Source organism: Ptychodera flava, chromosome 9 (genome assembly GCF_041260155.1).
Source record: "Ptychodera flava strain L36383 chromosome 9, AS_Pfla_20210202, whole genome shotgun sequence".
Lineage (NCBI taxonomy): Eukaryota > Metazoa > Hemichordata > Enteropneusta > Ptychoderidae > Ptychodera > Ptychodera flava.
Window position 1 is genome coordinate 44374009 of NC_091936.1, and position 14348 is coordinate 44388356.

General features: G+C 36.8%; 1 protein-coding gene across 1 annotated transcript in view; it reads left to right on the forward strand.

Annotated features, from left to right (window-relative positions):
- Positions 1-10463, forward strand: part of LOC139141139 (EF-hand calcium-binding domain-containing protein 4B-like) — a 52507-nt gene extending 42044 nt beyond the window's left edge. The window contains exons 7-14 of the mRNA XM_070710743.1: positions 507-622; positions 2836-2916; positions 3931-4042; positions 5007-5218; positions 5897-6011; positions 6524-6631; positions 6964-7040; positions 7331-10463. Coding sequence (XP_070566844.1) covers positions 507-622; positions 2836-2916; positions 3931-4042; positions 5007-5218; positions 5897-6011; positions 6524-6631; positions 6964-7040; positions 7331-7430 — 921 coding nt within the window. The 3' untranslated portion in view covers positions 7431-10463. The remainder of the gene's footprint in view (positions 1-506; positions 623-2835; positions 2917-3930; positions 4043-5006; positions 5219-5896; positions 6012-6523; positions 6632-6963; positions 7041-7330) is intronic.
- Positions 10464-14348: the final 3885 nt, after the last annotated feature.

The following is a 14348-nucleotide window of genomic DNA, read 5'->3' on the forward strand; positions in this document are numbered from 1 at the left end:
TTGCGCGAGCAATGCGAAGATATTCTGACAATACAGTGCCATAAAAAATATACGAAGGGATGTTACTTTCGCGATCTGGCATTCGCACTATAGAAAACTTGAAATCATCGCGCTTGTCAAAGAGTTTATAGACGAATATTCCATCTACTATAGATATGTCCAATTCGAGAAATGTAGTATGTTGTCCATTATGCTCACACTTCAACGTAAGCTGTGCATATATATATATATATATATATATATATATATATATATATATATATATATATATATATATATATATATATATATATATATATATATATATATTACGCAAAAGATGTCATCCAAGTTGTCGGTATACATGCAATACTGAAGAAGTTGTGACTGTGGTTTCAACATTCATCTGCTTGTATCAACGATATCACCCTGGGCTATACACAAAATTACATGAAAGGTCATCGAGGCAAAGAAAGATAATTAAAAAGGTTGAAAATTAGCGTCGTTTCCCCTGTTCTGCCTTCCAGGAAAATATGCGACTGCGGGAAAGGCTGGACGAGTCCTTAGCCGGTCTCAATGAAACTCAGCAACTCTGCCTACAGCTTCAAGACGATGCAGTTAGAGAACGGACCTACATTGAAAGGTAAATATGTCATTTATCGGTGTGACGTCAACGTCAAATTTCAGCCAATCAGAAGACAACATTCAAGGATTAGTTAGTGAAGTGAGGTGACAGTCATTTTATATTCAGGAGGACAGTCAAAATGGAACGAAAATAGCTCGATATCAGTGTCATTATAACTGAATATTTTTCACGTGTTAAAAAATTGCTCTCAGATAAGAGACTCAGACCTATATAACCATGTATATATATATATATATATATATATATATATATTATATATATATATATATATATATATATATATATATATATATATATATATATATATATATGTATATATATATATATGTATATATATATATATATATATATATATATATATATATATATATTATATATATATATATATATATATATATATATATAAGTATTCTTTCATGCATCGTACTATGCAATCCGTATTTATTATTACTCGTGTTTGTTCACCAACTCAGCGAAAATGATTATGAAAAAAGTGCAATTTACGACGAACAGCTTTTTTGTTTTACACGATCTTGACATGAAGTGTTTATGGAATTCTAACAGCCTATTTTTCAATAACGACGTGGAAACTAAATAGATGTATTAATTATATATCACAACAAACAACTCATGTGAAAACAGGTGTCTGAGCACACCTACAACCACCATGCTGATGCAGTGTGTATGACTTGATTACACTTCACTTAAATAAATCTATCAATCCATGTGTATTCGCTGCAAATTGCAATCCAAATGCGAAATCGAGTTTCTGCTCCTCGTGAATTTGCAAAAGATCGCTTTGTCCGCGCAATCCAGTCGAACGGCACACGGTTTATATATCAAAGTCGAAACACTGCCATCAAATTGTATCGCGAGATCACGATTATATTGTACAAAGCAATTTGTCGAAAAACGCAAGATGAATTCAAAGCGATTTACCCGGTGTCCACTCCAATCCTAGTTCCATAGTGTAGTTCATCCATAATAGCATCGTCACGTCTTGACGGCAAAGTGGCTGTTATATAGACCTTATGAATTTTGATTATTTGTTGTCCCAAGGCATTTACCTTTCATTGCCCCCTTGTGACCTCGTAAAGAACGAAAATCTCGCAATTTCTCGCGCACTGCATGGGAAGTCTCGTTTGGGAATTGACTCGGGCAATAACACTGTCAATTGCAGGTGACACATGATATGTGAGATCAAGATATGATAGTTACTGACAGAAAAAAACCGTTGAATATTCAAAATGAAACAATCATTGTAATGGGTAGCTTCAGTTATTGATACGCACAGAAAATGGAGCAAATTTTCGTCTTAATGGGAATATCGTAATCTGTGGGTGGTACTCATTAAGCACAAAATGTCAGTATTGATAACAATGCACACACAGACACAGACAGACACCGAGTCGATTGTACATGCTGACCTATTTTAGTAAAATAGGAAAGTAGTATGATGACAATTGGCAGAGAAAATTTGATATTTTGATCCTGGTTCACCGTAGACAAATAGGATTTGAAGTTTGTCACACAAAGAATTACAGGTAAAATATGTCCGATATTTGATGGAAATTAAATTAAGTCAAATGTCTCTTCTTATCAACTGTATGTCTCTTCTTATCAATTTCTTTAATCGGCCAATTTATGTTCCTCTTTGCTGATTTCATTATGTTATCGTCGTTTTGTGTTTCATTGTGTCGTCTTTGATGTTATAATGAATTACCTAATGCTGCACATCCTGAACACTGTAGTTTATCAGTTGGTCTAATTCACCATTATTATTATTCTGCATAATTTTATCAAGTTTGATTCAGCTCCGTGTACAATCACCTTTTTCAGGAAGTAAACCGGTAACCAAAGTAAATTTTCGGAAATCGTGTTGTTTTGCCACATGACAGTGAATATTACATTGCCCTTTTTGTAAAAAGAAGACATTTCCATCAGTGTTACTGTGTGTTTGTGTGTCTGTCCGTGTGTGTGTCCGTGTGCGCGTCCATGTGTTTGTATCGAGGAGTAGGACGGAAGCCTCAAAATATGCATAAAACCTTGTAATTGCAAATGTGCTGATTGGTAGAATGACGTCAAGACTCACTGTAGTGGTTGTTCATCTGAACATTCGATATGATAAATCGTTGAGGGCGTTATTCACGCTGTCAGCAGAACCTCGGTGAAAATAGGTGACCCTCCACCTTTTATTTTTGAATTTTCAGAGAGTACACAGAAGCGATACTCGAACACGAGCGGAAATCGAAAGAGAGGCAGAATCTAGAGCTTCAACTGGAAAAACTAAGGTGAGTCGGCGACTTTGATTTTGTTTTCGATTGAACCGACGCTAAATTTAGTAACCAGCGGGCGATAATCTGTTCTGATTGTAAGAAATATCGATCTTATTGATTTATTAAAGCTGCTCTTGTTCATTGCGCCACGTTTTGTTTAGCGCTTTGGAAATACTCAATTGTGTGATATTTCATCGAGATAAGGTTATCGATGAATGCAGTCATCATCGATTCTTTCATTCGTGTCTTATATTTTCTACGTGAGATATTGAACCAGTTTGTATAGACTGTCAGTGATTGTGGGCGGTAATTTCCTTTTATGGTCCAAAGATCAAAAGTAATTCGCGTCATTGCAGTGTAAATAATAATAGCCCAGCTTTCCAACCAGCGGCAAATTAATCTTTCCTGTAAGGTTTAGAACGTTTGAGGCGTTCACGGTAGTTTATCAGTGTTTATCCATGGAGCGTTGTATCGGAAAATAAATACATAGAAAGCAAACAAACAGGTCATCGGATTTTTAGCATATCCATGGAAATATCTTCAATTTCGACTTTTCCCAGTATTGATTAATGTAGTATGTGCTAAAAATTTCGTTGAGGAACGTTTCAAAGATATTCTCATTCAAAATCAATAATAAAATTCACGGTCCCTAACGAATTTTGGTACCAGAGGAATACATCATCTTAAATTTACCGATATAGAAGTTCAAAATGGCCTCCATCCCTGTGTTATCTCAGTAGGAAAAAATCAGTTTTCGAATTTCACTAAAAAAGACGCAAAAAATTCTTATTTGCTCCCAAGATAATCAGAATGAACCAACATAAGTGGTAGATCATCGTAAGATTTTGAGACTAGTTGTTCCCTAGGGACAATACAATACAATACGATCTAATATAATAGTATTTCATTTTGTTTGCAACGTTAAAACTTCAGAGTGATTCATTTCGAATACCGAAGCAAAGATTGATGTTGTTAATACCTTCACACAATGTGCAATATTGCAATAATATTACTTGTAATATTTTCCAGAGATAAATATGAAAGATTGGTCGAAGAGACGTACACTGAGCCAAGATTGAATATTAAGAAGCTAACAGATCTCAGTAGTTCTAGTGACTGTGAATGCGATCAACAACTGCAGGTATGTTAATTAAGTACATTGCGAGAAAAGAGTGAGAAACGGACGCTTTCTCGCCTTTTTCCGGGAAGCTTGCGAGTATTCGATTTCTCTGGTTCGAAATTTGCGAGAATATGTTTGTCTCACAATCCTGCAAGAATTTAGTTTTCGTGGGCTATATCTATATCTGCGAGAACTTGAAATCTCGCGATCGGTTGGCGAGAATTTGGTGTTATCGCAATCAGTTACAGATAATTAACATCGCACAAAATTAATATCCTACGAGAAAAATCTCAAAATAAAGTCTCGCTGATTGACTGTAAGAAAATCACATTCTCGCAAAAAATGATATTCCCACCTATGACTGTGGGAAAATGAGTCCTCTCGCAAATTCGCAAATTCTCTCCATTTTCTTACAAAAATCTGTGGTGGTGTTAGTAAGCAGAGCATGATCATTGACGTAGATGAGCAGATAATTAGATTCACAGGATGGATTGGTGGCGTATTAATGGATGGACGGATGGAGGATGAATGTCTGAATATTGAGGGAGTTACTGAATAGATGAGGTGGATGGATTTTAGGTAATGTTGATGAGTTTAAGAAAGATCGATCGATAGATTTAAGGACAATAAACTATTATGCCGAGAAACGGAGAGAGAGAGAGAGAGAGAGAGAGAGAGAGAGAGAGAGAGAGAGAGAGAGAGAGAGAGAGAGAGAGAGAGAGAATCGTGTAAGGATCCTCAACTCGCTACAGCTTGAACCGTTGTTTAATGGAACAAATGCAAAGCTGGGGCTAATTTACCTGAACAAATACTGTTTTTTTGGGTCGACATTCAATGTAGTTACCATGGCAATACTTCTGTATTTCCAGAGCTCGTTGAGATATATCCTTTATGATTTCCCTGGCATTGTAGATAGCGGCTGCCCTTGTCATGAATCTTAGTCAATACCAGCTCTTTTCTCTTAATATGTTCACTTACTTCACAGTTTTTACAGCTAAGAACACCAGACAGATGTTTCAAAATTGTGTTATGTGGAGATTCTGGAGTGGGGAAAACGAGCTTTCTGGAGAGATTTTGCCAAAACACATTCAACGCAAGAACACAGGTAACCATAGAGATCGGTTTTCAAATGAAGTCCTTGGTGATTGACAGTACGGTGATATCTCTGCAGATATGGGACACCGCCGGCCAAGAACGGTAAGACATCGTGATATGTATCTTCCTGAGTGTGTCTTCATTAGAGGACATTTTAACGAATAGCATAACGAAAAGCACGACGTTCGCTTTCAGTCTGTTTATGTCTCTTAGCTTTAGGTTGGTGACAGTATACACACAAAATAGCGTCAAAATATAATCTAATGACACGCCTATATAAACGTGACGGCCACGCCCGGTATCGTATTCGCTTTTATGACACTATTATGTTTATTTGATGTCGTCAGTTTATTAAGCCACAACGACTAGAATCGTACCCTTTTAGGTTTTCAAAACACTCTGACGACTTTACCAAATTTTTATATTTTTTGTGGTCTGGTAGATGTACTGACAAACTGGACGTGCTGGATAGAGGCAAATTTCAGATTGAGGCAATTCAGCTTTGTAATTCTATTTGAATATATAATATGGGGGCCTACAGGGAAATATCAAGAAAATATTTTGGCCAGTGACTTTGTCAGTAATCTTATATCGATTGCCTGGTCGACGTATTATGACAGTTTTTCAGATTTGTAGGACTGAAATCTAAAGACATTGTCCTAATGTTCGCATTAGTAAAAGCAGCGAGGTTGTGAAACTCGGCGTTCATATGCAAGATAGTGCACGTGTTTACTGCAATACATCAAATTATTCGTTCTCGTTTCCGTCATGTCCTTCCAGTTTCCGAAGTATCCCGCACTCGTATTTCCGGAAAGCTGACGGTGTGATGTTGCTGTACGACATAACGTGTGAGAAATCTTTCCAGAGCGTGACCAGTTGGATGGTTAATATTCAGGTCAATATGCAAATTATTCATTAATGTGATATTTCATACTAGACTACTGGTAAAATAATAACGCATTCAGATGTTTAATACAAGAAATGTTACGTATACGGGAAAGAGGCAAGTGTGACTAAAAAATGTTTGTAAGCTGAATGTGTTTTGTTAAAGGAGGACTGATGGTGTTGATCACGTCAATGCGTAAATGACTTTGTAAATCCTGTAATGTCAATAGGAATCCAAAATCAACGCCTTTGGTTCTTGGTACTCACTTGCAACTCTTGTCGTGTAAACATTTTTCGTAAAATGTGACTCAATTAGTTAAACCCGGAATTCGAATAGACCACGGTACAAACAAAACAACGTCCACAAAGTGCGCATAGAAATATGTGTATTTTTATGAGCGTTTGTACAAGTGGGTTTGCTTGTACGGCCGTCACGTGATCTTTTGGCATTACTGAGTCTGGAGAAGACCGCGCGCGCTTTTTATTCCGGCGTTAAACCATTGTTGGATCATTTACTTTCAGGAAGGTGATCTTGACAGCAGCGCTATCATTGCTCTCATCGGAAACAAAGAAGATCTCTCAAATCCTCTCCGGGTTGTTTCTACGGAATCAGGACAGAGGCTAGCAGATGTAAGTTACCATGACAACGGCATTCTACCAGTCATCATGCATGTAGTAAACACAATTTCCATCGTCCAGACTCCCTAATATCATTTACTCAATGATTCAGCAGAACGACCTTGACGATGCGATGAAGAGTCGAGAAAGTCGTTAGGAAATATGCAAATTATTCAAACCACTACTCGATTCTCAGGTTTTAACGGTTTGATACGTGGTGTCACGTGATTGTCACTTGATATTCGCAGTAAATACGAACAACCTTCATTTGGCTAGTTTTCTTCGATCAATAACAATGTACTTGCGCCTAATTCATCACTGGAACGTCTGTCGTCTGATTTTAGGATTGTGGTGCGATTTTCGTGGAAACAAGCGCCAAAACTGGTGCCAATATATTCGACGCCTTCGACAAAATGGCGAGGTGAGTATTCTACCACCGTTCTGGGAGGGCAACGAGAAGGATTTTGGGAAGGAAAACGTTTCGGAGGAGAAATTTGGAAAAGAAGGGGACGAAACTGCATAGAGGTAATTGAAAGTGGAATAAATTCCCCCAGGGAATCGGGAGTACAGAGGGTACCTGAAGAGGGAGTATGTGAAACGGAACCAATAGAGCAACACATGATTTCGAAGAAAGGATCGTGTAATTCATAGATGATATTCGAAGATCAATAATTTACAAAATCATTTTGCGTTTCTTGAATTTTTCTGCAGAATGTTGCAAAGAAGAGAGGACGAGACAGTGAAGACGGTATACACAGTTGATATCAACGATAACAAAATGCAGAAGAAGAAATCTAAATGTTGTTTGTAAGGACTCGCATGAACGGTTATCAGAAAAAAATCCTAATTGTTGAATCGACCGGAATATTTTGAACTAAAATGAAAAAAACACACACTGTAATTACATTCCAAAGAGAATGTTTGCCACCTTCAGTAAACCTTTTCACCCGATTCTTATCTATACCACAAGCAAAGATTCAAATTTGTTGATACACTTGTCTTAAAAAATCCCGGTTATCTCTATACTCATTGACCTGTACAATTCCTTCGAACAGAAATTTTCTGCAGTGAGGTAAATACTGAAAAATACATTATAACTAAAATTCTTACCAAGTTCTCCAAGATATCCCTTAAAATTGATCGAATCTTGATTTTGAATCATAATGACCTATTAAAATGGTAATTGAAACAAGACGCTTTTGGAACCGATAAGCATAAAAAATAATTGTACGACTGTGATCAATACGGATGAAAGTGCGCCACCAACGGTGCAAATTCGTTGTTGCGGTCGTAACAGTGATTTTAAGGTGTTTAACGGTTAGTTAGGATCGTTTGAAAGTTTTAACATGTTTAACAGGCATCAAATAAACAAACTATTCGAAATCTTTCGAATTATGTAAACTTTTAAAAACGTTAGGATGATCGAAAACACTTGCTAAATAATCCGTAAAATGGACCAATTGAGCCAAGAGAGCTGAGTCATTTCAGCATAAGCTGTCGGTGCCTTTGATTCTGTTCAATGCCTTTAAAGAATTGACTTTGCCAGTTTTAACCATCAAGTTGTACTTTGTCGATATTGGCTCATGCAACAAATGATAACTTCCTTTTGTGTGAAATACGATCTAGACTCGTAACAAAGCACACTAAAGAGTGATGTTCAACGATGAAATTAAAGAAATGTTCGGTAAGCAGAAGAAGGAAAACTGTTATCTGGACGTGCATTGCAATTCCGTTTATAAGTAGAAATATAACATAGCAATATATATACCAACCTGTGACTGGCTATTTATTGCATTACAAGGCCACCGTTTATAAGTGATAGATAAACATCTTACGCGGAACGACGGGTCGTTTATGATAATCTTAGATTTTGAGCTATCTATGACAAAGTTGGTTTTCAACGTACTTGATGCATTGTCTATAGTTTCTCCTGCCGATGCTATTCCAGTTACAACCATTAATCATTGCATGTTACTGTTTGGTTGGAAACTAATTATTCCGGCGGAGTTTATTTCGATCCAATAGAAAGATGATGTCACTTGAAGGAAACACCAATCACAGAGTGTAGTACCAGTTGCTGCAGAGACTACGTCCGCGTGGCGAGCTCCCATTTGCCAATTCTGAAAGACGATCATGTGTCGTCCATCAATCTAGAGTTTGAGAGTTCACGAAAAAGTTGTGAAAAACTTAGACACGAAGCTATTTTGTCACTTCTGATATCATAAATAATCCATCGAAACCAGGGATTCTCTGTAGAGCTGAAAGAATCATAAATCTTTGCTGAACGAACGAAAACAACTGATATGTTGCATCAGTGAATTTCGATATCGTACAACTTACAATAATCTCTTGATGAAATATTCAATAATACAAATGTAAATACAGATTCTAAGTAGATCTAACTTTAATCATTTAAAATATGACAAATAGATGTTTACCAATATTTTCAATTATATCATAGATTAATTCATAATTTCATTCTTCAGTTAAGAATATATGTTTCATTCATTGTACCGTACAAATAATATACATGGAATAATATTTCAAATATACTGTTTTTGAATTTTACGATTTTTTCGATGTACTGTTAATTTAATATTACAGTTCTGACGTATTTTTGATCTGTATTTCGTTTTTTGATTGACGGCATTACGTCACTACGTCACTTCACTTGCACCGTTCGTTCTTGCAGTAATTCCAGCCTGTTATAACGTTAATTTTCGACTTGTAATGCAAACTATAGGCTATGCTTGCCCCTCGGTCAAGCCAGGATTCAGTGACACTCAAAGGGAGGACGGTGCTCTATTTCGGATTACAAAGGGATACAATCGTCGGAACTGCGCTCAAAGGTCGTATGGGACCCATACGACCATGTAAACATTGTATCCAAGGCATGATGGTGATTGATGAAAGTTAAAACATGTCTGTCATAACCTACATAGTATAACTTAAATGTTGCAGCTAGGGTGATGAGGTGCATCTAGATATCGTGCACGAAATACATCATTGTTTGTGACCAAGAAACTCGCACAGGCGCAATTCCGACGACGGTTTCCCTTTAAAAGCATTTAGGTAGTTACTTAACGCCCTCAAGACTGAAAGCGTACCTACGGGTACAAAGCGAAGGAAAGCTATGATAAATTGAGACACTGGTTACTGAAAGATCTCGTGCATATTGTCATCAGATAGAAGAGCCAGGCATTCAGCTGAATTTGTCTTTTCGTAGTGCGCATTTCACTTAATATGGAAGTATTTGCAGGTACCAACAGACACAAACTGAAAACGGGTTATAATAGAACGCGTGTGCTTCGTGATTTCCAACATGCCAGTGAGTTTTGAAGGCGTCCAAAAGGCAGAAAAGTTTTAAAGCAGTTTTCTTTTATTCTCTGCCACAGATGGACCCATACCTAAAACAATAGCGAAATCCGCTGACGTTTCGACTCATGTGCATTTGATAAGAGCGTCATAAGTGTCGCCGCGAAGTTTCTTGAACTATTTACTAGTCACGAAATACTCAGCGACTGACCACTGCAAAACGCGATCAAAACAACACTCACTGCTGTATTCACGGTGAAAGGGTGTAATTACCGTAAAAGGGTGTAACTACCGTAAAAAAGGTGTGGGTCAGTTTGTTTTACGTTCATTAACATTATAATAAGACAAAGAAAGTGGTTTAAGCACTTTATTAATACACAACATGTTTTATTTCATCTAAACTGATTTGGCTTGTATTTCTCATTTACGAGTGCCATCTACGGCCGCTTTCTGGTCAAATGACACTGTATAAATGTTTTCGACAGGAGTCGGAAAATGTGCTGTTTAAAATAAAGTCAACATAAAGAATAAACAATCGTTTCGGCTAATTCCAATTTTCCTGCAACAAAATAAATCATTTCAGCATAATCATCTACAATGGAATGGACTCACTGGGAAAAATATAGAACACCACGTTTTGTACGATAACCACAGCATTAGGGTGTATAATTTGCCACTGTCCGCCTTTACATCATAAGATATTTCATTCACTTTGAGGTAGTATACGCCTCGAAAATAAAGTTCTTAAAAACTTTGCTCTAAATTTCACAAAGGAAACTTTCAAACCCCTACTTCAAAATCAAGAGTAAAAATCAAGGGTCACCGTGCAAATTTTAAAATGCAGAGAAACAAACTTTCCCTTGATTAATTTACCGAAATCTTATAAGCCTATGTAATGGGAATTTTACCTAAAGTATTTCAAAATGGGTCCGCACAAGTAGTAGATAAGAAAAGTATTGTTAAATTTGAGAGTCAGAATATGTGTCCTCGAATTCTACTGTGAGAATGAATAACTATTCTAATTATTTACGATTAGAAATTTACGGTTTAGTAAATGATATTGCGAGGTTTTAGTACACCATTTAAAAGGCGAAGACTTTTTTATTTGCATTACTAATACGTTTACTAATGCCACGGAATATTTTGTGTAAACCTTTTTAGTAAACTTTGATGTTTTCCCTGGTCAGGCGAATGAACACTGAACTGTTATTAATTTATTTTAATCTGTTTGATTTTCTTGGTTTTACCTTACTTAAACTGATGGCGACAGATGATTCTGGAGGGAAAAGGGGCATTGTGGGTTAGGATTTAAATATAAATAGGCATACAAGTCAAGATTTGGTTTAAAAAGATACAGTGCCAGGTGTTTAACATATTTACGAACTTTCAGATATTTTTGGAATGATTTAGTCAAGTAATACAGTGAAATGATACATTACTTTTGGTGAATTGATGTCTTCTGAACAGAAAAAAAGACAAAACGCAAGAACATTGGACAAATATTGTGGTTTCGATATCTGAAGTCACGAGAGGGTTCCTGATGTTTCTTTTTGTGTGCATCGAATGTTTTCTCGCCCAAAGAATGAGGTAGTTCAAATGCCTAAATTTTAAACAAATCTGCTGCAGGTCACTTGTTTTATAACTGGCCGTATCCCAGTCTTGAAAGTACCCATCAACTCCAATCATGGAATCCAGCATTCAAAAATATTATGATTGTGCATATTCAGTATGTCCATGTATGTTACTTTGTTAGAGAGCTGGGAGCAGAAGAATAATAAGCATTTAAAAACTGTTGGGACACTGATGTACTGATTGCTTCCACCTTTCCCTGTGGTTTTTATAACTCTAATATAAATCATTCCCAGACATATGGTATGGGAGAGTTTCACATACATGTAAAATGGCTAATTATCAGTTTCATTGAACCACAGACAAATAGTATAGACAGACTGGTAACGCGGCCTGCCTTTTGTTCCATGGTCGTCTCGGTAGACTATCTTTTCATATAAAAATGAGCTTCAAAGGTGTTAAACTTTTCGGAGGCTTTGTTTCTGGTTGATAATTGCACGAAATTATGCGAAAAATACGACGAGATGGCATTGTACTTCCAGTCGCGTAGCAACCATAGTTACTTTGTGAGCTCTCAGGCCAGAAACACTGCTTCACGCCAATCAAAACATAACACGCCAACAGTTTCATAAACATGTCCTTCCTTGACGCACGTATAAAAGACGGTATGACTGACCGTAAACCATTGAGTAAAACCAGACAGTATCGATAAAAGACTTTCAAATTTGGTTCAAACACACTCATTATATATTCATAAAAATATGAGAGGAATTTTTAAAACGGTAAAACTCACTTTCCTGAAGCTCAAAACACTCCCGTTTTCGCCAGCACGTCAATTCCGCTCAGCACCACACGACAACAACAACACAAACTTTGCCGAACATACTTTCGCTAAACAGTCGGCGAAAATCCGAAAATCACCGAAGGATGCATGGTCGGCACTCTTCGGAAAAGAGAGGCGAGAGCAACCTGAGGCTAGGCGAACATGGATGGATTACGTAACCGCTTCACGCCTTAAAAAATGCCCGTTGCGACTCTGCCTATGTTTCTCTGTGATTGAACATATTCTTTTCTTATATATTCACAAATATTTGATCATCGAGAGATTGTGGAAGACAAGCCGCATTTATGAAGGTTAGTTTAATTTACAAGGGAAATAATCCATAGACTGTTCATTAAAATGTGACCGAATACTTATACAAAAACTTGTTAGCATCACATTAACCACTGTGAATTGTTTGTGTACATGTATATTCAGCTGACGGACTCATGGTGTGGTATGCCCTTTCTGGTAATACTACGTATCATGTTGGAGAGGTTTACCCTCTCCAACATGCACCTGTAAACACAACATCCGTAAAATGCCAAAAAATACAAAAACAAAACAGAACAAAAAAAATAACAGTAAAAAACAGCTGATACTTGAACTCTCGCACTAACCAAAACTTTACTGACACAGCTTTAAACCAGTCAGTCATAAATTAAAAATTTAGTGCGATGGACGATGGTGTATTTTGTGAGAAATAATAAGTATCTTGTAAATGACGAGACACTGACAGAATAAATTAATGTGTCCCGACTTTTTCAAATTTAAACCATTTTAGAAGACCACAAATATTTTGGTTGATGACTTTTGGTAATTGCCATTAATTTCTGGGCTCTTTATTAAAATGGGTTATTAAGTTTTGACCTGTATCTTCTGCATGCCAGGCCTTCCAGGGTAATTCACGTCCATTCCCCATTCACTGATTTACTTCACATTAAGTTGCAGCGTTAGCGAGACTGCAAATATGGATGGATTCATTGGCTACAAGAAAAAGGGTCAAGAAAGCCGTGCGAGCTTTGGCTCCAAGTTGCAGTAATTATAAATGTTAAAATGTTATAAGGAGAAAATTTAATGTAAATTCGGTACTCTAGCTTTCGATTGAAGAATAGCAGTAACGTTCGATATTTTGTGCAATTTTTAATTCACGTATTACTCCTGACCCTCGGTAATCTCATTAACAAGTAGATTATTGATGATAGAAAGATGATTTAATCATTAATATTCAGCCTAGTGTGTTCTGCATCCCTTGTCACCAAGGTAATTCACATTCGGTCTCTGAGTGATGACTCTGCATATCAAATATATGTCTGGCAAGATTCAACACAAACTCATAAAGAATACATACAGAAGTCATGTATTTCTCGGTCATAAATGTCGTAATTTATTTTGGTCATTACAATGTCAGTATTATTACACAAAGTTGATCTGATGGTTACCTTGAGTAAGGAGTGTCTGTCCTTAGAGTTCAAGAGAAAAACAATCGCAGAGAATGGAGTTTAAACGGAAAAAGTCGTCGGAACTGCGCCCTTTCGAGCTTCTTGTTTACAAACAATGTACTTCGCGCATGATATCTAGATGCACCTCATCATCATAGCTACAGCATTTAAATTGTACAATGTAGATTATGACAGACATGTTTTAACTTTCATCAATCACCATCGTACCTTGGATACAGTGTTTACATTGGTTGTATGGGTCCCATACGACCTTTGAGCGCAGTTCCGACGACTGTATCCCTTTGATTCATCTACACACCTGATATTATTTTCATTGGTTTCATGAACGGGAAACATGAAAATAAAAATGCAGCTTGAACTCTGACTCTTAGTAATGCAATAAATTCATTCCAGCGTTTCCAAGTTTTCTTGATCCAGGTACACGCTTTCTTACCGACCGTTACAGTGCCGTAGACTCACATAAGGCGTCTTACTTTGAACAAATTCACCATGCTTCCTTCCCCATCGACGGAAGGAAAGGTTTAAGTATTGATACGCACTCAAATGTCATAAGACGACATAA